The 26,140-nt window shown below is 41.9% G+C and overlaps 2 protein-coding genes and 1 long non-coding RNA gene across 5 annotated transcripts in view; 2 read left to right on the top strand and 1 right to left on the bottom strand.

Annotated features, from left to right (window-relative positions):
- PLEKHH2 (pleckstrin homology, MyTH4 and FERM domain containing H2) overlaps positions 1–16,235 on the bottom strand; it is a 66,037-nt gene extending 49,802 nt beyond the window's left edge. The window contains exons 1-2 of the mRNA XM_080998116.1: positions 16,101–16,235; positions 10,453–10,582 (exon numbers count right to left, since the gene is read on the bottom strand). Of these exons, the coding sequence (XP_080854242.1) occupies positions 10,453–10,575 (123 nt within the window). The 5' untranslated portion in view covers positions 10,576–10,582; positions 16,101–16,235. The remainder of the gene's footprint in view (positions 1–10,452; positions 10,583–16,100) is intronic.
- Positions 16,236–16,415: 180 nt separating this feature from the next.
- Positions 16,416–18,633, top strand: LOC308472957. Its single transcript, XR_013983818.1, has 2 exons — positions 16,416–17,085; positions 18,536–18,633. It is a non-coding gene; the product is annotated as an uncharacterized lncRNA (long non-coding RNA).
- A 4,170-nt stretch (positions 18,634–22,803) lies between these two features.
- The window catches only part of THADA (THADA armadillo repeat containing), a 144,218-nt gene continuing 140,881 nt past the window's right edge, over positions 22,804–26,140 (top strand). For 2 of the 3 annotated variants that reach the window (XM_080998114.1, XM_080998113.1), the window contains exon 1: positions 22,804–22,993. The gene's annotated coding sequence lies outside the window, so the exon portion shown is untranslated. Of the gene's footprint in view, positions 22,994–24,052; positions 24,072–26,140 lie in introns of those variants that run through there. The other variant, XM_080998115.1, reaches the window with a different exon arrangement.

Genomic DNA, 26,140 nt, shown 5'->3' with positions numbered 1-26,140 from the left:
AGAAAAATCTTCTACTGGCTATTATTCCTGGTTGATAAATTTGTGCATTTTTATTTATTTCAGTTTCTCATTTTGCTTTCTTGTTTTATTTCTAAGTGCACTTTTCCTCTTCATCCTATTCTTCACTTACACAAGTCTCTTGCAACGATCTTGTCCTGATGTTTCTCTACTTCTAAACTATCTACTTTTTTTCTTAACCCTCTCTCAATCTTTAAAAAGCAACTCTTACTCCTTCTAATCTTCCTTCTCTATTGTAAATTTTTACCTCGCTAATTCAGTTTGGAGATCTACCATTTGGGCAGGATTCAACTTAAGAGCTGTGCTAGCAGGAGCCAGAACAAGTCCCAATAGCACAATGGGGCTCCCTCCCTCCTTCCCCAACACCCTCCTCAGATCAGCCTGGGGGGTCAGGAGAACTCTTAGAGTATTGTACAGAGGGAGAGGGAGCTAATTTCACCAGACAAGCAGAAACACTTGTGCTAATGCAGCAATCTCCTTAGGTCTACTTTGAATTCTGCCCTTTGTCACTTGTTTGCAAAACATTTTGAGGATAAAATTGCTTGCCTCCACCGAGATCTTAACTCCACAGTTATAGCAGATGGATCTCATGGGTGTCCAGAACACAGTCTAGTCTTGTTGTGTTGAATGAGTTTCAGTTAGTAATGCTCAAGGATGTGGCCAAGGTGCTTGTATCAGTCAGGGCAAATACTTGCGCTCTTGGCTGATAAAACCCAGTAGAGAGGGGACGGAAGTGATTAATGCCTCCTTGCAAGACAGGGTGGTCCTTGCTTGCTTTAAGGAGGCAGTGGTAAAACCACTCCTCAAGAAATGCTCCCTGGATTCAGAAAATCTAAGTAACTACCGGCCAGTTTCTAATCTCCCTTTCTTGGGCAAGGTTCTTGAGCAGGTGATCTCAGACCAGATTCAGGTGCTCTTGGAGGAAACTGATTTTCTAGAGCCATTTCAGTCACGTTTTAGGCCCGGTTTTGACACAGAAACTGCTTTGGTCACCCTATATACAGTACCTGTGTTGGGAGAGAGATGAGAGAGATGTGTCCCTGTTAATTCTCCTCAACCTCTCAGTGGCTTTCAATACCAACAATCATGGTGTCCATATGGAGTGGCTGTCAGAGAAGAGTTGGTGGCACTGCTTTGTGGTAGTTTTGGTTTCCAGAGAGTGTAGCTTGGGGAGTGTTCTTCAGCCCTGCGGAACCTTCAATATGGGGTTCTTCAGGGTTCAATTTTATTCCCTATGCTGTTTAACATCTACATTAAACCTCTGTGTGCGGTTATCTGGAGTTTTGGAGTACATTGTCAATGATATGCTGATGACACACAGCTCTGTTTCTTTTTTACAGTTGCAGGTGAGGCAGTGGATATACTAGATTATTGTCTTATCTTGGTAATCGATTGGATGCAAACTGAAGCTCAATCCATATAAAATGGAGGCACTGTTAGTGGGCGATTCCATAAACTCGATGGTTGGAAGATTTAGGAGTGGGTACACAGCTTGGACTTACTTCTGGATCTTTTGCTGCTACTTGAGGCTCTGGTGGCCTCCACAGTGCGGAGCGCCTTCCACCAGTTCCTGCTGGTGGCCCAATGGTGCCCCTATCTGGACAGGCACAGCCTAACTACTGTTGTCTATGCTCTGGTAACCTCTAGGTTCGATTACAGCAATGCGTCACACATAGGGCTGTCTCTGAAGATAGTATGGAAACTTCAGCTAGTGCAGAATTCGGCAGCCAGGTTGCTCACCGGGGCAAGATGGTTTGAGCATATTACACTGATCCTGGCTCAACTGCACTGGTTGCCAGTCAGTAGCTGGGGCCAATTTAAAGTGTTGCTTTTGACCTATAAAGCCTTAAACAGCTCAGGACCACAATACATCAACGACCACCTCTCTCAATAGGAACCTACCCAGATCCTAAGATCACCCTCTGAGGCTCTGTGCCTTCTCCACAAGAGGTCTGGAGCATGGCAACACAAGAACGGGCCTTTTCTGCAGTCCCCATTTGTGGGGAGGTTCGGCTAGTGCCTTCACCATACACCTTTAGGTGCCAGGCAAAAATGTTCCTCTTCAACCAGGCCTTTGGCTGATTGACATCCAATGCCCAAACTCGGAACTCTGGTTACATATATATCATACTTAGTAAAACCATCATTAAAGACACAAAAATGAGTCAGATTTTTTAACATACAACTAAACTCAGGAAATTACTACTCTACATCTGACACTAATCAAACAATTCTCTGAGTTATTTTTGTTCCAACAATGAACAGAGAAAAGCCACATGTGAATAAATATCTAATGCCTTAAGGAAAAATAGTTCAAAAGCAAAGGAGATCTGCTTCCCTGCAGTCTCTTCCGTAGAACACTCTATACTATTTCACAGAGTTCAGCTGAAAGTCTTTAGACTTTATTTAGAAAAAATTTTGTTTCTACTTATCCCACAAACTGTATCATATTTTAGTCTCTGTTTATGACTTACATTCAATCAGATCTTCAAATATTTGCTATAAATTTTCTCCAAATAAAGAACACTTTTCATTAAACTAAAAAAGGTAGATATATATATAAGCCTGGTAATATTAGTAAGTACAGTTGGGTGACTCAACTAGGTAAGCAAGATTGCAATACTTTAATAGGTGATGGTCAGTCTAGGGTCTTGAGATCAACTTTCTCTTTTTCAATATTTACATGGCAAAATTCTATTTTGATATACATTAAATAATGGGAAATGTTGTCAGAATTGGCTCCTGCCAAATTACTAAGGGTTGAATTGTAAGAGCTGGTTAAGAAATGCCAAGACTGGGAAGAATTAAGAGATAAGGCAACTGTAGCTAGTCCCTGCAAATACAGTAGTACCTCAGTTTTCGAACGAAATCCATTCCGGAAGACCATTCGAGTTCTGAAACGTTCAAAACCCGAAAACTCAAAATAGAAGTCTCAAAACGGAAATCTCAATACAGAAAACTCAATATGGAAGCTGCGTTTCCGGTTCGACTTCTGAGGTGCGTTCGAAAACCGAAACATTTACTTCCAGGCTTACAGCATTTGAGTTCCGAAACGTTTGTTAACAGAGACGTTCAAAAACCAAGGTACCACTGTATATTACTTCAGCTAGAGTACAAATCACATATTTATCATTATTGTGCATTTTCATGGAAGGCAGTCAAGAAAGCTTATAAACCTGGATTTCACAGGAAGACACAAAACTCCAAATGTACACTGGGATTCTAAGGGAGCTGCAGTTCACAGCTCATGTGGCTCTGAATTGATAAGTAAAGATGTATGGGCCTTAATATGGCCACTAAACAAACACAATGGCCAACATATAATGCCAGGACAGTTGTCGGTATAGTTACATATCTCCTCTGCTGCACTGGGATGTACCACAGGTTCTACAAAGTCTGAAACAAATTCCTTTCATATTAATCAAAGCGAAAAGCAAAGCAAAGCAGACTCTATATCCATCTCTTTGCCTGACCGCATGAGTGTGTCCCCTTGAGATAGGGAGTGAAGGAATGAAAAGCCTCATTCCCCCTTTGCCCTTCTCCACAGCTTCCTTGACAAGTTATTGTGCCCACAGGAATTTGGCAGGGAAGGTTCAATTAAGGACAGGTGTCAGGGTTTGTGCTGAAGCTTCAAGGTTTTAGCATTCTTCCCAGGTTCTCCAAAGGAAGTTCCAACAGCGCCTGACCTTTACTTCTTGCCAGTTTGTATAAAGTACAGTCGTACCTTGGATCTCGAACACCTTGGCTCCTAAACAAATCGGCTACCGAACGATCAAAACCCAGAAGCGAGTGTTCTGGTTTTCAAAGGATTTTCGGAAGCTGAATGTCTGGCACGGCTTCCGAATTGGCTGCAGGAGCTTCCAGAAGCCGCACTTTGGTTTCCGAACATTTTGGAAGTCGAACAGACTTCCGGAACAGACTCCGTTCAACTTCCAAGGTACGACTGTACCTCTGCCATTGAGAAAGTGAACACTGGGATATATCAGGTGTTTTTACCAGCATTAGTAGTTACTCTCTACCACACTCATACCCAAACAGTGTCTTCATAAGGTCAACCAAGTTTGCTGATAGATTGGGTTATCACAAATTAATACAAAAGTTTAGGCAATTAGAAGACCTGCAGTTTTACAGTTCTTCAGTTTTGATACATAGACCAGTGAAACGGAAAAACCAAAAAAGAGAGAAAAGAGAAAAGCTTTCTTACTGAGAAAACTTCTGGTTTATACTACACTGTGCTCTCCTACAGCACTGCCATTTTCCATTGTGCATTATTCCCTTACTTCCCAAAGACTGATATCTTTTTTCATCCACTCAGATTCCAACAGAGTATTTAAATTACATGATCTCCAGAAGACGTCCTGTGTGGGGCTGTTCAATATAATATTTACTTTTTGCTTAAGAGTGAAATTGGCACAAATTTCCTCCAACAGCCAATGCTGTCATTCTACAATATGCAGCTGCTCTGTCAGGATCTTAGTCTCAGATCTGTGCCAGTACCTACTGTACATATTTATGTATTCCTTTCTTTTTTGCCAATTAACCCAGCAAAAGGACTGAAAATTCACTGGAATGATTCTATTTCTCAGAATGAGCCATATTAATTACCATCATATATCAAATTCCAGCCGTTTTGATCCAGCAGAAAACACCAGACACTCCAGTTAATGTCACAATACAGTGTTACTTCTCTTTGCCAAGATCCTTTAAAATAACATTGCACTCCAAAATTGATTCTACAAACACGTCACTACAGGGTTCCATGTTTATTCTGTAAGAATAATTTTCAGATCAAGTTTACTTGAAAAGAATTTGTGCTTTCTAACAGCTGGGCTTAAAACTCTGCAGTCCTGAAAGTCAAGAGATGCTATTTCTCCTTCTGTCATTAGCTGCATCAACAAAAATTCTGCAGGCCATCTGGTTCCTAAAACAACAAATATGCCCCACTACTGTGTATTTGAATTATTCCTTAATATAGTTTATGCCAGTAAATATTACCAAATGGTAATATTTTTAAACACTTCATCTGCATTAATGAAAATGTGATATTATTTGTTCCTGTCATGCTTCTAGTGAGTGATAAAGGTAGGGGCCTTATCACACAATAGCCTCCTCCTTACCCCAATATTATTAAATTAAACAAATATTTAACATTTACTGCATTATACAAATATAGCAATAAACTATAATGACATCAATCATTTTGGCCCTTAGTCATTCTTATTAATTAGCATCTTTTCATTAATATGTAGATGGCTTCTTCAGTGTTCCTATTGTTCCCAAATGGGTCAGTGCCCATGGATGTTAACTAGATGGTTGCTGGTTCGAGCAGTGGGTTGGACTAGATGACCCTTGGGTCCCTTTCAATTCTACGATTTTATGATTTTTTATTATTATGATTTTACAAAACTCCGTTTTTATAAAACTTCTCTACCTGGTTACTCAAAGGAAATTCTCTTTACAAGCAACCAGATTAATGGCTATGTATAGAAGCCCATGCTAAACCATGCAAGGGACTTTGCAGGGAATCTAAGGTGAATGAAGGCCCCATGGCCTCTTGTATCAAGTTATAAAAGTTATCAGGCTATCTCAAGTCTTTAAATAGTCAAATGAGGTAGAATTATTCAGCTGCTTTGCTCCACTTGCCAGGCACAGGATGCTGCTTCAGCTATTGTTGTGCAAGCAGAGGTTTTATACTGAAATGGCTAACACAACATAAGTCTCAAAGTTAGTTTCTGAACAATGTGCATTAACGATGCAAAATGGATTGCCAAAAAGCAGAGGCAAACATGCCAAAGTTCAACTCTTCAAGCTAATTATTAAGGAAACATTTTTCTCCAAATTTAGTCATAAGACTCTCCTATAGCTAGCAATAATATATTACAAATATTTCCAGCCTCCTTCGCTCTCTTCTCCACTTACCAAACACTTTTCCTTTACCAGTTCTGAGTTTTGTTTTGTTTTTATAAGGTATAAGGATAGAAATGCCAAATTACCCCCTCACCATTTCCTGTTTTTACAACCATCCTTCAGTAAACAACTGTTATTGAACACATACTAAAACCACAAAAGGAGCTAAATACATATTTTTAAACATGCATAAATGGCACTTCTGTCATACTTCATACCAAAGACACTCTTCCCAAATGCCATGCTGTCCCATGGGGGGAAAGGTCATAGAAATGCTAGGTAAGAGAAGTTGGAAAAGAAATTATGAAGAGTTCTTTTAAAGGTGGGAGGAAAGTTGAGACAGTCTCTTTATAATAGTACTCATGTCCATTATTTAGACCATAGGTTTCTTGAACGCAGGGGCTTGCCTGTTCTGCTTATTTATTTAAATATGTTTTCCCTTGCTTTTTTTTGACATATACAAGTCCACAAGCTGTATGTTGATAATGCATGCTGCTTCCAGTGAGCTGGAGCTGGCTTACAAATATTGTCTCATAAACTAGCAAAGATCTAAAACAATTAAACAGTTAGATAACAAATACTGTTAATACAGAAAGGAATTCAGAAAAAAAACCCAGAAAATACACTGCCCAACCAGTGTACGTTCACATTATAAGCGGATTTAAAACAAAGCCGATTTAAATATCACGTGTGAAAATTATCTTTATCTCTGACTATAGTCCTCGAAATAATTGTTTCTAAAGGCCATTCCCAGAACAGCTTTAGAGTACATATGTACTTCTTCCCAGCTGTCTTCTCTTTTAACCATCCTAGCACTTACAAGAACCCCAGAAGAAAAAAGTCTATCTACACAATTCATTGCTGATACAACCAGATTACAAAATCACCTTGTTCTGAGATTATACAAACAGAAACTATTGCTCCAGCTTAGAACAGGTCTGTTGTCACACAATTTTAGTGTGTACTAGTGCCACACATGGGGCAGGCTGCAGAGGGTTTCAGACAGATTTAACCCTTTCTGCTGATGTTTCCTGCTTAAAATTGAAAACATTGCTACAGTTACCATCTTCCCAGTATACCTATGCAGTACTAAACTGCAGAGGTGTGCATGGGGAAGGACAGCAGGTGCAAACTTTTGTCCCCAATTCTCATTTCTAGTAGGAAAAGAGTCCAAATAAATGTTCTATGAGGACATTCCCTGCTTTCCTCTGTACTATTGTGCTATGAAGATACTTTTTCTTTTCCGATTGGTAGGAAATGGAAAGAGGAGTCTTCAGCTCTTGGTCTGGGGGAATCAGGAAGATATTGCAGATTTTTTTACTTATTATGTCAAACAAAATGTACCCCTTCCCCCAGATTCTTCCAAGAACCACCATCAAATAATTTAATTAACTGTTTTTCTTTTTTGGGTATATTTAAATATATTGCTGATAATCTCAAAAGTTGAGTACTTGAACTCAAGGAAACAAAATTTGACTGATTTTATATAACAGTATTTTTATCCCACTTTGGAAAGTCCAAAATAAGCTTTTAAGAGTAAACCTGAAAGAACAGATTTAAACCAGCATGTGGTGAAGCTCAATTCATTGCTCAATCCATTGCTTACAAGGGGAAACTGATCCCACGGAATGGTCCAGTTTCCTCAGGACTTTTGAGCCAGTACTTCAACATCCAAGAACTATGGATTCAGAAGTGTCAGCAACAATGGCATGACCCTGTTTATGCAATGAAATATTAACTTTGAGTTGTTTAATAGAAACTGCCTTACCATTCTTCTTTGAACTCCAAAAAGGGGATAAGGGGAATGGTGATTCAGCAGATATGGATGTATGCAAGAAAACTATATGTGTGATGTGTGTAAGACTAAGAGGCAGAAAGGATCTTTCCCCTGGGGCAAATGTAAGTGAGTTTAACCTGATGAAAACAGATCTTTTTTAAAAAAATAAATAAATCCTCATTTCTCAAAAAGACTGAATTGGCAGTGACATATATAAAATTCATATTCCTATTCAGGAAACATATTGGGGTCATGATGGAGAGTTCAATGAAAATGCCAGTGTGCAGTATCAACGAATTAGGCAAACCTCATGCTTGGAAAATAAAACAAGGTTAGGATCAGGATTTATGTTTTACATACTGTACCAAATTGTTTAGTGTACAACTGAACTTCCCTTCTGCACCCCACTTTAATTACTCTTGTGTTTTGACATTCAAATTGAGAACGTGGAATGAGTGTAAATTCCTAGATCCACCCTTAGACACATTCCCAAGGCTGCATGTTGGCAACCCATAGAATAGCTTCCCATTCTTTCATGAGTGTGTTTAAGGGTTATGTGTGAAATGCATATACACTGAAGTTCCAGAGACTGATTTAAAAATACTCTGTAACCTGTTCTTAGTTTCACACATTGCACCCACCTCCTTCATTTCTTTTCTGTGTTCTCTCTTGGGTGGCCTCTCTGGAGTTGAACTCCAAAAAGGAATTTGGCACATTGCCTGTTCCACTGGACTACAGTCTGGCCTAATCCTATAGTAGTATTTAACCTCATCATGCCCCAACCCTTAGTTTTCCTTGATCCCTTAGCACTTGATTAACAGTCTATAGTGAATGAGCTGGGTCAGATTTCACCAAGGTCATATATGCCCTAGCTCCTGATAGAGGAAATAAGTGACAACACTGTCACTTTGGTACTTTGCGTATTAGGTGACCTTGGGGCAAAAACATGTGTTGTAGAAAAGGGAAAGGAAATGTATTTTCCATTGTAAAATGCCAACTGCACTCAGCTTACAGAAAAACACTCCTGACATTTCCCTGAGAAGGGTGTTTTCCCTTTATTTATTTTGCAATACTTTGCAGATTCAGAAAACTCAACAGTAATAAAATAAATTCCACTTGAGCTCTACGGACAGCATAAGTATGTTACAGTAGAGGTAGTTTCTACACCATTCTTTGAATTCCTATGAAGACCTCTCCCACTTGCAGCAACAGCAACTTCTGCTTAGATCTTCAACAAATTCTATTTCTTTGCATAAAACTTTTTATAAAGCACACCCTGACTAGGCATAATGGAACAAAAAAAATCCAGTTTCCACTACTGAAGGTCTGTACTCCCTTGTCTGCTTCCTGCTCCCACATTCTCTCCCATAAATGCTGCAAGGTCATGCTGTTAATCATCCAATGTGTGCTGACTTCAGAAAGAAACAAAAGACTGAACCTGCCGAGTGAGAAATTCTTTAAGGATAATTTTAAAAGGCAACATTGTATAGATACCACATTTGTCTCATGTTTAATAGTTGTGGTTTTTGAGGAAATTCTTACCAACTATTTCTCATCTGTGCTTGTGCTGACAAGACATTAAATCACGGGTGGCTAAACTGCAACCTTCTAGATATTGCTGGAATACAACTCCCAATATCCCTAACCACTGCACGCAGGTTGTAGCTGGGAGGGGGCCACAGGTTAGGCATCCCTGTATTAAATTTCTCTCAGTGATAAGTTTTGCCTTCAGACATTATTCTAAAATAGATACTGCAGCTTGCTTGATAGGTCAGGAGATTCATTCAGGCACATCCTTTACACCTTGGAGACACAAGTCTTTGTCTGTTTGCATCATATTGTGGTCTGCCAGCAAAAAAGGATGGGAAATATTCTCCCTATAGCTTTCTTAAACAAACATGTTTAGTCTGTATGAGAAATGGAAGGCACTCATGAGATTTCTCTGCACCCCTGGTATAAAGAGGCCTTTCTTATTTCAAATATTATTTCAGTTCTTTATGTGAAATTAATTACATTTTCAGCACTTTGCTGATTTTGCATTGCTCACTGTTCTCCCCTATATTCCCTGCCAACGGGAACAGCAGCAGACCACCCTTGCAGTCCAAATGGCTATATAAAAACCTATCTGTGAAACAGGAAATACTATACAAATCAAATATCCTTAATAGCTAAAGGTTTGCAAACTTATTTTAGCTTCAGAACACACACACACACACACACATTTACAATGAACTGTTATTGTCCATGACAAGAAAAAATGCTCAACTGTCTACTGTCAGATGCAGCTCTACTTGTACGAAAAATGTAAGCATGATGAGCTGTGTCAGAATATGATTGTGTGTTCAAATGAACATATTCTTAAAAGAAATGTTTTGTGGAAAGACAGCATTCACATTCAGATACCTACACATGCTAATGATCATTGGAAAGTGTACCAGTTCCTCATTCAGCAACTGAAATGCATGTAGGATTCTAATTTCGCACCTGAATCTTCTTAGTTTGATTGAGACTGTACACCACCATAATCCTGCTTCCTATATAGAACAGTATTTCTTCTTTAAAAAACACATATATTTTCTTTAGGAATAAATACATAAATAAGAGGACACTTGAATAAAAGTCTAATGATTACCACAGCCAGATAAACCTGATCACACAATAAACATCTATTAAGTTATTTGGATCATTATTTAATTATAGGTTCTTTAAAAACAATAACTTTTATTATATTAAGATGGTTTAAGACCTACCTTGTCTGCTAACAGCTCTCTAATTTTGCTTGCTTGGAGGCGAAATTTCATCAGCTGGGATTCTAGAGCTATGCATCTTTCTTTCCAGTTTATAGTTCCCTCAAACTCTAGCAACTCAGCCATATTTATGCTGTGAAGGGGGAAAACAAGCTATTTAATATTCCATATAATTGTTTCTTCATTCTTATATACATACAGAAGGTGTTCCTATATATCATAAACAGCAGCATAGTAAACATGTTTACTCTGTGGTAAGTTCTACCAAGTTCAATGTTTGCCCTCCAGTATTATTATTATTATTATTATTAATTAATTTTGTATACCCCGCTTCATCTGTAGATCTCAGGGTGGTTCACAACATAAAAATACAGTGTGTTTAGGACTACAATTTTAATTTAACAACTTCAGTAATATCCAAAGAGAGATCATATAATGTTCCAGTGTTTGATCTCAACTTATTGAGTTGGGGCTAGGTACAAATCTTTCCCATAAAACCATTTTGCAAACTGATAAGCTCCACTGACAAGAGATGGATTAGGAAATATCACCCATTTATTACTCTGGACATTTCATATCCAAACTGCAACTTTAAAAGATCCTGTTTAACTAATTAATGTTTCTATTATTACTTATTAGACTAGTTACACAAAGCTCTCCAAGCAACTTACAGCATATTTAAAAAATGAGCATAAATGCATTACAATATCAATACATTCACACAAAAACGCATGAAATTACAAAATTCACAAAACAAACCTCCATAACAGCCATAGAAAAGCTTTGACAAGTTATCACTATCCAAATAGAGTTGTAGCTGAGCCAACAGCCTATGCTGATGGAAGGCACTCTGTGCTGCGGTACCTGTGTCTCCTCTGAAAGCAAATGAACCCCCCAAACTACAAACACACTCCTATTTAATGGATGTTTACCACTTTTTAGCAAAAGAAAAAATCTCATAAAACAGTTTACAAACTGCATTAACACACTCAAGTAAATATCAATGTAAATGACAATTTTCTTGGTGAGCCACTGAAAGCGAAGGTGAAAAATAGAGCTTTATGGCTCTTTTAAAGGTATTGAGGGATCACGCTTGCCAGATATCACTTGTTTCTATCATGAAACCAACGAGAAAAAGACAATCAAGATAAACAACTATTGGCTGAAAGAATGTTTAATTATCTACCACATTATTTACATGTACAACAGTTTTCAATATTTTCCAACAAAAGCTGTTATAGGGTTAACTCCTAGATTATTTAGAACTTGTCAGTTATTTATCAATTTTAAGCATTTTGGCTCTTTAGTAAAAAAAAAAGTTAGTTAGCTAGTCTTACTTCTAAGGACATAAACACGCTTTGCACTGTAAAACAACTAGTCAGTGCTCTTTTCTGTCCAGGTAGATAAAAATAAAATTCCATTACAGTGGTACCTCCGGTTGGGCACAGGATCCATTCCGGAGCTCCAGTCGGATCCTGAGCTGTGCGTATCCCGAGATGCCGCTTCTGCGCATGTGCGCAATGCATAGAGCGCATCCTGCACATGTGCACGTGGCGAAACCTGGAAAAATACTTCCGGGTTTGCCGCGCACATATCCCGCAGGATACGTAACGGGAGGTGAACGTAAGTAGAGGTACCACTGTACTGCATCAGGCCTAGCAAAAGTTTGGAACATAAGCTCTACTTTCCACCTTTCACATGGCTGTAACCAGGGGCACTGCTAGGAACTAAATAACACAACAGACCCTTGACACATATTTGCATATGCTGGTCATAATAACAATAATTTTATTATTTCTATCCTGCTCATCTGGCTGGGTTGCCCCAGCCACTCTGGGCGGCTTCCAGCACATATAAAAACATAATAAAACATTAAACATTTAAAAACCTTCTGAAACAGGACTGTACAGCAATTCATACGGACAGATGAAAGTTTAAGTCTTCAATCAAATTAAGATGGTTGTGGGTCTTACTTGAATTGCACTTTACAGCACACCCAGAAATCTTGCAAGCATAGATGTCAACTCCTAGGGGCTGAGGTCCCTTCAGCCCCCCATAAAATATTTGAGGGGGGCAGGGCCCCACAAAATTGATGGGCATTGGCATTCAAATGGTGTACATGCTGCATCATGTGATTGATTCTGTGGGGCAGAGCTGCTTACCTGACACCCCCCCCCATATTTTCAAGTTGGCACCCCTGCTTGCAACCAAAGTAAAATATTAATTATTTTTAAAAAATAAATGGGGATGCAGGAGGTTTGAGGCCCAGTACAAAGAACCTGGGATTTGGGTCCCCTCCTAACAACACTTCTGCTGTAAGAGTACTTCAGTTCAACTTTAGCCAATACAATTTGGATGGATCATCTCCTCTTTCCTCTTTTAACTTTCCCTTCTGAGTTTTTGTTTGTGTTAATTTCATTTGTATTGTTTTCTTTTTAAAATTGAATTCTAAAGATCCCAAGGATAATTACCAAAAACAATTGGTACCACTTACCAACAAATAGTATCAAGAATGTTTTTGGCTTTTCAGAGCCTCTACATAGGTGGAAATTGAAGCTTGTGGGAATAAAGGAGGCATAAGCAAACTTGGCCCCCCCCCAGATGTTTTGGACTACAACTCCCATCATCCCTGACCACTGGTTATGTTAGCTAGGGATGATGGGAGTTGTAGTCCCAAAACATCTAGATGATTGAGTTTGCCTATGCCTGGAATAAACTTTCTGCAGATGTCCCAGTGAATATATGAAAAAGACAAACAGGGTAGAATTTTTCAGTGTTCAAGCATTTAACTGAGATACAAATATGATATCACTCATATAAAGCTTGAAATTGACCCTATTATTGTGAGGGTTTTGTTAGTTATAATTCCAGCAAATTATTTGCTTTGCATTTTCCAAAAAGCAAAGGATTATGGAAATATTTGCTGGCACAATATATGCTGTTTACAATTGCACTGAATGATCTTATTTATGAGTCAATGACTTCCCGTCTCTTGTTCAATTCCTCAAGGGAAAATAAATGAGTTCATCACTTTGGCTGGGCTAAGTGTTCTGATTCAGCATTGTGAACCTACACACATTTTCCCTCCTTTTCTTTTTTAAATAGTTTTTATAAACCAACAGTGCAGTCCTATGCATGCTTACTCAGAGGTAAGTCTTATTACTTTATGTAGGGCTTACTCCCTTGTACAGGATTCTAAGTTTAAGTTCCTTAAACATTAAGTTACAAGTTACGGCATGATACAATAATTCCGACAAATCTGTTTCAGCTAAGTTCTTTATATATACTGCAAGGATATATATATAAGAATTAAATATTTTATTTCTGCTTGAATATATTGGGATGGTTTAGCTGTCATGATATTGATACAGGAATTCATTTTCATATTTTACATTAAACCATGTGGCATTATGCAGTGGGCTAATATTTTGCAAAAACATGCATTAACTGATCATATAAGGCATCAGAATGCAAAGGAAGCAGATCCAGACTTGAAGATCCACCAACCTGAAACAGGAATGGAACTGTCAGTAACTCTATAAATGAAAGTTTATAGCCAGAAGGGAGTGACAATTTGTTCCTATTTAAATTGCAGGAAAAGCATCCAATTACTTCAGTGAGGTCAGGGTTTTTCCCAAAATACTCTCCCAACACACAATGTAAACAAACAGAAACTAGAAGAACTTTTCATTATAGTAGGTCATTTCCCCCCATTTAGCAAGAGACACATCCTTTTAACATGAGGGGATATTAAAATGTGATTTAAAACACACCTCTTTAAAATGAAGTGTTGCATTTCTAGCATTCCACACAGAAAACTGGAAGTAGAAGTTTTAATTTGCTACCTGCAAGCTAGCTGAAACCATAAGGTAGGGATATGAAATGTAGATGATTGCTCAGTGGTGTAACACTGTGGCATTGAAGTTCATGGCAAGGATTTGTCCATGCAGAAACTTAAGATACCATTAGCTAACACTTTTCTTGTTGCTGACTCTTGAGTACTTTGTCATATACATGGAAATGTATAATGGAAAGATAAAGAAGTGGTGATTACCTACTTCTACTGCAGGCACTTAAATGCACTGTTTTGTTTTCATATACTAGACTTGATCGTGATCTATCGGTCGGTCAGGGGCATCCCTGATTGATCCTGTGATCTTGAGAGATCCCCCCCCCCAAAATCTGGTTTTTGGTAAAGCAGTCTGTGATGTTTTATAAACTTTTATATACTACCCAATAGAGACTCAATGAAAAGGGTATGCCATATCATTCCTTGAACTGGCCTCCTTTAAATTTCCCTGCAATTGCAGCTTTCCCCTTATCATAAAGCAAGAGATCATTGACCATGTTCCCAGCTCAAGTACAGTTCAGAGTTCTGGGAGTTTGGCCAGCATGAGGAGCAGAAGAATCTCGGGGGTGGGTTTTCAGGGTGAAGGCTCTGTACACTGCAGATGGTGATGTTAAGGGCTTTCTGTGCTACTTTAGTCTCTGCTCTCTTCCCGCACAGGAGATTTAGTCCTAAAAATATTTACATACTGCTATTCATTAAAGAGAAAATCAGAGCCATTTGCAACAATTGTACATAAAACCATATAAAAAAAGTTAAAATCAGAAATCAGACGACCGTGGAAAAAACAAGGTTCAAAGCTATGAAACCCGCAAAACAGTATACTTAACAGGGCACAAATCAGGGCCAGGAAACAACCTGTTTTATCCATCAGGACTTGGTTCTGGGATATACAAACAATTAAATAAACAGACCACCGAGCACGTACAGAGTGCCTTTCCCCTGGCCAGGGATGCCAACTTGAATAAAATATTGAGGGGCCAGGTAAGACCCACCCTGCATATTCAGTCACATGATGCACAACACACACACCATTTGAAAGGCAATGCCCATCCACTTGGGGGGGGAAACCCTTAAAATATTTTAGGTGGGTGCAAAAAGACCTTAGCCCCTAGGAGATGGCTCCTATGCCCCTAACCACAAGTAGTCCTCACGCTCCCATAATGTGGGGGGGTATCACAGGAGGCAGACTGTGCGCCCTTTGGGGCAGACCAGAGCCCCTGAACCTCTGACTGTGTTTCCCACCTTTACCTCCAGCATCCTTTAATGCACATCTGGCAGGATTGCAGGGACTTTTGAAGCAGCTGGGCATGCAGGCAGCCCGATTTATCCCAGGCATCCAGCTCCCCATCAGCAGTCTGGAATGGGAGGCTAGAACTTGACTGCCCCAGCTCTCCCCACTCCCCCCAGATGTGGGGCAGAGCTGCTTGTTCTGACGACCAGAGGCGAAGGCACTCTTTGCGCGCTCAGAGGCGCTGCTATGGGCGCCCAGCCATTAACTTCTGAGGTGCCCACCTGATGCCCCACCACGGATAGACCAGACAGTGATTCTGAGGCAGAGAGAAAGAGAGGAAAGTTCATCCAGCAGCAGCAGCGAGGGAATTTTTTTATATATGAAAAGCTTGGGAGTTCCCGCAGCTTCCATGCTGGGCCAAGGGAAGAGCAGAGAGAAGGCGAAAGTTTGAGGGAAGAGGGAGGGAAGAGGCATGACTTCCCCCTCTCCGTCTAAAAGTCTCTCGACTTCCCCCGAAGAGGGAAAAAGGGAGGCTCCCCACCCCCAAAAAACCCACAACTTAAGCCAAACCTGAGGAGGACGGGCGGCCTCCGCCTCCTCAACGAAGTCTCTCAGGCGCCCCTCACAAGCAGCGCCGCCGCCGCCTCGCTTCCAAAGGCTCCCTCCGCGCCTGTCCCACCAGCACCATCCCCACGGTCCGTGGGGGGCCGGCAGGCGGCAAGGGGCCTGGGCTGAGCGGCAGCCGCGCCGGCCATTCAGCGGGCGTGGAAGGCGGGGCTTGGGAGTGCTCGGCAGCCTCTCCGCAGCGGCCCGGGGTGGCCGTGGCGGTTTCTTGGGGCCGAGGGGGCAAGGAGCTGGGCAGGAACCACCACGACGTGTGGGGGGGGGGGAGGAAGCGAACGGAGCGGGGCTGAGGGAAGAACGCCGTGTATCTGCGGGACTCGCCCACGAGAGGCCGAGGGCGGGACACCTCGGTGGGCCTGCCTGCCTCCCCCGCTTTACTTACGCGAAAGGGCTTTCCGACGCGCAGCTCTGCGCCACGCGCGCAGCCCGAACCTGAGGAGAAATTAGGCCCTTCCTTATATAGCCCTCCCCCCCCCCGCGTAAAAATGAATTTAGGCTGCCGAACCTGGCTATCGTCGTGTATCATTTCTTTACCAGAAAAAAAATAATCTCGAGAAGGGACCCAGAGGGTCATCAAGTCCAACCCGCTGCAAATGCGGGTATCTTTTGCCCCACATGGGGCTCAAACTCACGACCCTGAGGCTTTCAGAGTCTCAAGCCCACACCAAGCTCCCACGTCAGTTTGGAGGGGTAGGTTGCCCAGCAAATTTTGTTGCCCGCTTTCAGCATAAGCTGAAAGGATAAATCCGAGGCAAATCAAAAGGCGGCGAAGTTTTTGTTGTCGCTGATCGTGCAACAGGGAACTGGCGACATCAAATCAATAAGAGCTACCGGTAATTAAAACCAGCTCCAGCGGATGAGAAAAGGGCATTTTGAAACAACAACAACAACAACAACAGAGTCTTCCTCTGTAACTGGAAAGTTGTTGAAGGTAATCTAAGCATTCCCAATACAGAGGAATGGTTCCACCACCAAAAAAAGCCTCTTCTCTGGTCAGCACCTGCTTCCTCACAGATGGTAGTATCATAGAATTGTAGATTTGGAAGCGACCATGAGGGTCATCTAAGTCCAACCCACTGCAATGCATCCAACATGAACCTCAAACCCATGACCCTGAGATCAAGAGTCATGCTCTACCAACTGAGTTATATGATTCAAAGGAGGGACTCGGATGAAAATCATAAGGTTTTGGATATACAAGTTTTTTTAAAAAATAATAATATATAACAGGCATGTCCAACTCCCAAGAGACTGCGATCTACTCCCACTATAAAAAAACCCTGGCGGTGATCTACCCATTGGATCTACCCATTCTTTTTTTGGGGGGGGGGGACATCAATCAGAATCACACAATCGACCAGGATCAACCGGGGTGGACCGTGAGTGACCAGTAGATCACAACTGACTGGTTGGACATGCCTGATATATGACTCTTCCTAGTGTTATGAGTTTGGGGAAGTAGGCTGTACGCCTAGACCCTTCTAGTCCCTGAATCTAGCAAGTGTTAAAATAAAAGCCAGCCTATCTTCTTGATGAGACAATTGCCTGGGTGATGGGCCATTATTAAGAGAACTAAGGAAAGGGGTTCTGTGTAAGATAGAAATGGGTACCACCCACTCACTCTGCAACGGTTAATTAGAAGGAAAAGGCAGAGTTGAGTGGCAGTGAAGCAAAAAAGCAGCAGGCCAGGGAAATAGACAGAACAACGTTTGTCTTCTGTTTGAACCCAAGGCTGTGGTTATGGGAGAAACAAGACCTTTTTGCTATGAACCCCTCCATTGTAAGCCCAGGTTATAAACCATATATCACAAAAGCACCACAGTCTCCACTGCACCTCATTCCCAAAGGAAACATGAATCCTGGGTAAGTGTCTGAAACCCCTGGGATCTCATACCACTCAGAGATTGGGTGCCATGTAATACTCCGTACAGAATTACAGAAACTACAAATAACGAATGGTAGTTTGTTGTCCACATGACATTGTCTTCAACAAAACGCCATTCCATAGTTTGCACCCCCCCCCATTAAATCACAATTTATCATTTCTGCAGTGGGGGGGTTGCTTACTGGTTTATTTTTATTTTTTTGGTTGAAACAGTAAATCCAGATATGCAACAGCATTTTGGTGAGGTCGAAATTGTGTGGACACTGCACAAAACTTTTCACACAAGAGCAGCAGCACTCAGTTCACTCTAAACTACCGTGTGAAACTCCCCGATAATGGAAATGGAAATAAAGAGTCATGGGTGGTGTAACTACAGCCAAAATTTTCCCCATTTGTGTGCAGGCATTCTTTCCTTTTCATGCAACACTGCCATTTTTATCTTGCTCATAATAAATTCTACAGACTGAAGTGTGCTGTTTTCTTTTTTGCTTGCCAGTTCCAGGGAGCGTTGAAGACTTGAGGCCAAGGGCATAAAGAGATTTATCAATCAAACAGTTGAGAAAGGAACTTCTCAATAAAGTTGTTTCTCATTTAGGGACATTTTTATGTGATGTGTTTCTGAGTGCATTTCCCTGTTCTTTTTTCCTAGGATCCTTTCTGGTTTCACTCTGGTCTGTGCCCAGCACTATATTCTCCCAATGCAAGCATTGTGCTACTCTCTGTGCCAAGTCACAGCTACAATAGGACTACAGTGGTACCTCTGGTTATGTACTTAATTCGTTCCAGAGGTCTGTTCTTAACCTGAAACTGTTCTTAACCTGAAGCACCACTTTAGCTAATGGGGCCTCCTGCTGCCGCTGTGCGGCCGTTGCACTATTTCTGTTCTCATCCTGAAGCAAAGTTCTTAACCCAAGGTAATATTTCTGGGTTAGCGGAGTCTGTAACCTGAAGCATATGTAACCTGAGGTACCACCGTAATAATAATAATAATAATAATAATAATGTGCTCAAGGGTCAGCTTTTTAGGCATTGTCGTTGCAGTAGTGGTTTGCAGGCACAATATCGTGCCTGCCACAGATTTGACTAAGGGTCAAATAGCCAGGACTTGGAGATATGTTGTACAACTGATAGCACGTGCGCACGCACACACACACTCTATAGGGGATTCATTTGTCCTTCAAATACTCAAGTAGATAGTGAGATGTTCTGCGGTAGAAAACAAAGCTCCCGCTTCTCTGCCTCAAGCTTAAAGACATTTACCTCCAGCATTTGGCCTTTTAAGACTTTTTATGGGCAGTATATTTCTTTACTCATGCTGTTTCTACTTTCCATTGCTTTATATAACCACAAAGATAAGACAGAAAAACCCCTGGTTATCATTAATAGTTTTGGCCACCTCATGAGAAGAGAAGACTTCCTGGAAAAGACCCTGATGTTGGGAAAGATTGAGGGCACAAGAAGGGGACGACAGAGGACGAGATGGTTGGACAGTGTTCTCGAAGCTACCAACATGAGTTTGACCAAACTGCGGGAGGCAGTGGAAAACAGGAGTGCCTGGCGTGCTCTGGTCCATGGCGTCACGAGAGTCGGACACGACTAAACGACTAAACAACAACAACAACATCTTTCTACACAAAAGTCTCTGTATGGAGCCCACATATATGATAATTTTCCCTCCTGCTGTCTATGAAAGGTTGCTTTTGGGTACACTGCCAGCATAGATGTATCTTCACACTGGATATGGAGAATGCTCCTTCCAGTATTGGAGCAGCCTTTTTGCTGCTATTAATGCACTTACACTGCCTTTCTGTCAAATCCTATAGTACGGGGATATAATTTAACAAGATATTTACATACAAAACCCACAGAATACTCTCCAGTACTAAGTAAAAGTACTGGATCAGAATTCTACTGATCAGAATTGGGCCACCGCCAAGCAAGACTAGACCATATGAATCCACCAAACCTGTGCTGTGTACAGCACCAACACTTACACCTCAAATGTGCCTTTCGAAAAGGCAGTAAGAGATCCAATGTGCTCCGAGTATCATTTTTGTTGTTGTACTAAATGCATTTTTAGATCTAAGGAATTGAACTGTACAGAAGTCAAAGCAGCCTTCCATTGCTGCTCATGCATCAAGCATTCCAGTGGTATGGCTGAAGTTAGAGGCAGTAGTAAATTCTGAACTCAGAATTTGTTGCTGTGAAAGGAAAATGCCTTCCCCACATTTCAGAATACTGTTGCTCACCAACAGATTTTAAGGAAACCAAACTCCTACTGTTTTCTCTATCGTGCATTTTGTGGTGGTTGTGTATATTTCTAGCAAGAGCAGCCATGTGGATTTTTTTTTTAACTCTTACACTCTCATGAGTCCCTTCCGATTCTATGATTCATATTTGTAAATAAATGGAAATCTGATGACACAAACTACCACTATCTCTCCCTAAACTTGTGCATACCACAGTTTATTGTGCATTAGAATCTGCCTGGGTCACCACTGATGTATATAATTCCTGAAACCAAGAACCCGTGGGTATTTTATCTCTCTGTTAAACCTTTAAATTTGTGCATAAGGACCTATTCATTGAGTACATCATACATCTTGGGCATGACTTTTTTAAAAAGCCCTTCAGTCCAAACTGGGACTTCTACATCCGCTCCCATGGAAAATGTCTTGCCCAGTCTAAGCTGCCCAGCGTGGCTGGGGCAACCTAGTCAGATGGGCGGGGTACAAATTATAAAATGATGATGATGATGATTGCCAGAGATGCCAAGGGGCGGAGTGGATGATGGGGGAAAACAAGTCACTTTTGGATTTGTCACTACTAACTTTAAGAGGATTTCGTCTTTGTGGTATTTTGGATCTCTGGCAGAAAGGCAATGTATAAATGACATCTTTTGCAAACTATTTTAAATTTTAAAAATGGCATTGTTGGTAGGTGAGAAATTTAAGAGTACATTTCTTAGCACTTTGGTGCCACACAGTGGTAAAACTCTGCAGGACAATGAAAAAAATATCTTTTAGGAAAAGTACTTGTCTCTTTTTACCATGCAAAAGTGACTATATTAACAACTTTAGAAACATGGAAATTAAAATATACTCTACCAAACATTTAATTCAGTTAGTAACTCTAAAAAATATTAATACTCAACCAATATTTGGTCTGAGCTACATTAAAATGTTATACTCCAAGAAATCAAGGCACACTATAAGGTGCTTTAACAATCTGAGCAAAAAGTCTGTGAAAATGATCAATGTTTAAATGGCCTCTAGATTATGACTGGAATCTGAACAAATGCAACATTTGAATGAAAGTATATTAAATAAGGCACACACATGCCAGTGCTAATGGACCTCTGAAGCTAGGTAAAAACTGTGGTTAATCACCCATGCACTTATTTAAAGTGGTGCCCCTCACGTGGCTGATGTAGTTATGTTGCTATGTAGGTTGACTTCATACTGTTGCATTTAAAAATTGCTTTATTGTATTTTAATGTTGTTCCTTGCTCTGGGATTGTGTGAACAATGAAGAGTGGATTGTAAATAATTCACGAGTGAGTGAGGAAGCTTGTTTTGATGATTATGATGCCAATGTTTGGGTGCCTTTCAAACTGAGTAAGGATTGTAACTTTGCTTGAAAGCACTGGAAAATTAAAGCCCGAATTTGTCCAATGGAATAAGGAGTGCACATATTAAATGGAAAACTATGTGACAGATCCAAGCAGGTACACCACCTATACTTTACTTAGGCTGCAATCTTATGCCCATTATTTGGTAGGACAATGTAATTTCTACGCACTTACTTGAGTGTAAGCCCATAGGACACAGTGGGATTTATGTCCAACTAAGCACGAATAGGAGGACTGAGCTGTAAGAGCACAATCCTTGTCAATCAACAATTTCTCATGTACAGAATTACAATCTAGGCCCCACAGACCGACCCCTCAGTAACCTTGCCAAGTTTGGGCCACAAGTCTCCCAACTGCTGATGTGCTCCAAATTTCTTTCCCATAATAAAAATGAACCTGCCAGACCATAGCTGTCAACTTTTCCCCTTTCTTGCGAGGAATCCTATTTGGAATAAGGAAATTTCCCTTAAATAAAGGAAAAAGTTGACAGCTATGTGCCAGACATCTTTGGCTGGCACGGTGTTCTACTTTGAAAACACAGTTTTGATTGTCTGAATACTGAAGTTACGGAATAAAGTGTTGTTCTGGGCAGTAGCGCACGCAAAATGTCACAGTTTGCAAGCTTAAAAACTACTTTTTTCTATGTCACCGAGAAGAACTCTTTATTTCTTAACCTCAAAACTCAGAAGTAACTCCCGCGGAATTCAGCCAGAGTCCCCTCGTCCTCCCGTGGATGGTAAAATGACCAAACTCGCCTGCTGCATTGAACCCAGGGGGGTTTAACTCCGGGGGGGAAAACGCTTCGGGGCCGAACTGTCAGTCTTATTGAACTCCGTGGGACTTTAACTCTCCCAAGCAGGATTGGTCACCTTTACCTCCGCTGCCCTGCAGGGCAGGGTGGGATATTATTGAGGAGGGAGCTGTGTCCTGCCCAGATGCTTCGCTGGACTGCAACTCCCATCAGCCCCACTCAGCAATGGCCAAGGATCAGGCATGATGGGAATTGTAGTCCAAAGGCACCTGGCGAGCCTTAGGTTCCCCACCCCCGTTTTACGGCCCTCCATTCCTCCTTTAGATTGCCCCTCGGGCTGCTCCTCCAGGCCCGCGCCTCGGCCTCCCCGTTTCCCCGGCTGCCTGAGTCGGTCCGCGGCGCATCCAGCGCGCTCGGCCGGGGCCTCCCCGCGCCCACCTCCGGGCTCAGAGGAAAGACGTGGCTCGGCGGGCGGAGCGTTGCCGGTCTGCTCCTCCGTCCGGCCCCTCGCGGCGAGGAGGCGGCACCACCAGCAGCCGGCGGAGGAGAGACTGGCCGGGCCGATCGGGGCGGTAAGCAGCGGGAGGCGCGTAAAAGCGCGCGGCGGGCGAGCTCTCTTGGAGAGGGGGGCGCTTCCCTGGATGCGCTGGCCGCCGCCTTTTCGTTTGCTGTGTTGCAGGTGGGGCGTCTCGTGCATTTTTAAAACTAACCCCCTCCAAAAATACCCCCAGTAAAGGGTTATTGGAGACGCTAAGCCTTTCCCTGAATCTAGCTCCCAAACAGCAGGGTCTTCCTTCTTCTCCTCTGCTTTGCACCGAAGAAAACCGCTCCTGGGATTGGGGGCCACGCGATGTAACGCACCGCTCATAAAGCCCAATCTGATCAAGCGTGCACGCTGCCCCTTTAAGGGACATCGGAAGCCCAGTTACACTCCCCCCTCAAAGAATTCTGGGCCTTGTAGTTTATTAAGGGTTGCTGGGAATTGTAGCTTGGCAAGGGGTAAACTACAGTGTCAAGCATTCTCTGAGGGAGAGAAAGTGCTTTGGATGTAGATACAGAGCCATTCTCATTGATCCAACCTCGAAAGTGCAGTGCAGGTGGTTGTATAATTAGGCTGCAATCCTCGCCATGCTTAGAAGTTGTTTCCATTGAATTAAGTGTGGCATAAAAAGGTAAAGGTAAAGGGACTCCTGACCATTAGGTCCAGTCGTGGCCGACTCTGGGGTTGCGGCATTCATCTCACTTTCCTGGCTGAGGGAGCTGACATACAGCTTCCGGGTCATGTGGCCAGCATGACTAAGCTGCTTCTGGTGAACCAGAGCAGCGCACGGAAACGCCATTTACCTTCCTGCCGGAGCGGTACCTACTTATCTACTTGCACTTTGAGGTGCTTTCGAACTGCTAGGTGGGCAGGAGCAGAGACCGAGCAACGGGAGCTCACCCTGGCGCGGGGACCTTCTGATTGGCAAGTCTTAGGCTCTGGTTTAACCCACAGCGCCACCTGCGTCCCTTGGCTAAATGGAGATAGGATTGCCACCTTTGTAATGAAGAAGAGGCACAGAGTCCTCTCCCTGCACTCCATTGCAGCGTGTGGAGATTTGTGCAACTTGCTGCCACGAGATGTGATGGCCGCCAGTCATTTATGGCTATGTAGGCATCTTTGTTGATTATATACCCAAGCATACTTTGCCTATGGAGTGGCTAATGAAACAGACAAAATCTATAAAAAAATAAAAATAAAATGTCCAGTAGCACCTTAGAGACCAACTAAGTTTGTTCTTGGTCTAATGAAACAGAGTAATTCGTGAAAAAAAATATAACAATAATAAGAGCAAATAAAAGAATTGCATTCAATAAAAATGATTGTTGCAGTGTCTTGCTTGTAGGATTCCCTGGGTTGATTGGGGAGCAGGGGGCCGGACTAGATTTTTATCTGATCTGGTGACATTCAAACATACAATTTCCCACTTGCAACGTGAAGTGAAATGAAATCTCTACCATTTGATGCTGCTGTATGTGCAGACTGGCCTAAATTCTGGGGCTAAGCCATGGTGAACAGTGGCTCCAATTAAACCCAGACAAGTTTTGGAATGAGGGAAACCTGCGGGTGGTTTCTGTAGCTGTATAAGAGTCAGGGGCACAACATTCTCTCTAGCTGCTGTCGACTGTTGTCCTTACATGTTCACCAACTCCACAGGTCATAAAAAAGTGTATTTATGGGCAGCTGTTGGAATCTAGATGGAGTTTAGATGGTTAATGGTTGGAATCAGATGGATGGTATTTCAGGGAAACAGATCTATTCATTTAAGCGAAGAAACAGATCTGTTCATTTCAAGAAGTAGCTGTTGTAGGGAATGTCACAGAATTGATTTAAGAGCAGGTCTCTCTTGCCCCCAGATAGAGATTACACACTGCAAACATTATCCATGTTGTCAGATGGCAATAGTGGTTGCTTGTGAGAAACCAGTCAGGACTCCGACTTATCTTTTACAGGTTTTATTTAGGTGCAAAACTATTTACAGTGCAGAACCACAAGTTCACGTCTGCCTCAGTCGCTAGCGGAATCCGGGAGTGGTCGTTTCCGGGTCCTCCCCCAACATAAGAGCTTAGTCACCCCCAGCCTTTTCCTTCTTTGCGTTTTACACCTCTGCACAAGGTGGGCGACGGAAGAAGTGTGCTTCCCTCCTGGCCGCCTTGGCCAGGAGCGGTGCTGAGGCTCCCAGCAGCATCCTCTGGCCCTTTCCCCTCCTTTACCCCGGAGGTATGGCTTTCTCCACCCTCAGACTGACAAGGTCTGGGGCTTCCAGCAGCATCTTCTGGTCCCTTCCCCCCTTCCCCACCACAGGAAGAGGAACTGCTTCGCAAGATTTTCGAAGGTTCCCTGTAACCCAACTGCCCCTCTGCCTCCCTTCCCTGTTCCGACGGCAGTCCCCTGACACATGTATTTATACTTCCATGCAGCAGTGGTAACATGTAGACCCTCTGAGTGTTTCCATGCTAAGATTGTTTATTGATGCTGGTTCTGTACTGAACCATGGCCTGGTGGATTTTATTTCTTAATGCATTGAATGCTTGAGTCTATACAGAGATTTGTTCTAATTGATTTATGGAAGTGTTTCCAGTATTGAATTGGAGAGCATAACCACAGAACCAGTAGCTTACAGTTTTATGATTTACAAGCCTAACTCATTCAGGCTGATAGGGTCGTGAACAAAACAATCACCTAGTTTAGTGCGAACTAGTGCAACTTAGTGCAAACAAGCAAACATGCAGGTTTCCAGGGTGAAGGTCACTGCCATAGTGCTGCTGCCTTGTTTCTGCTATTTTTGTGCTAACAGAGGCTAAACTACGGTTTGTTTTGTGTTATGTTGAACCCAGGCTTGTGTTTTTTCTTAGGTAGACAAACCATGAGCCCAGTTTGCGCTGAAGTCTTGGGATGAAACCCAATGGCCACCTATGTTTTGCTGGAGTTTGCAATCAAGTTTTTATATGGATATAAAGCATTACCCATTGGTGAATTATGGTATGGATGAAAAATCTTAGACTAGCTCATAGGGTCTATGAATATTTTCTGAACTTCTTGTGCAGCTTACGTATAAAAAACCCAACTGCCACAAACTTTTTGCAAAACACAAAGGTGAACGGGAATTAAGCAGTCTTTACTTTTAAATTGTGCATTTAAAACAGTGTTGGTACCAAGTGTCAACTTATAATCTTTT

The sequence above is a fragment of the Podarcis pityusensis genome (assembly GCF_964106645.2).
Source record: "Podarcis pityusensis genome assembly, chromosome: 3".
NCBI classification, from domain to species: domain Eukaryota; kingdom Metazoa; phylum Chordata; class Lepidosauria; order Squamata; family Lacertidae; genus Podarcis; species Podarcis pityusensis.
The sequence above is the reverse complement of the archived record's forward strand: the minus strand, read 5'-3'. Positions and strand labels throughout refer to the sequence as shown.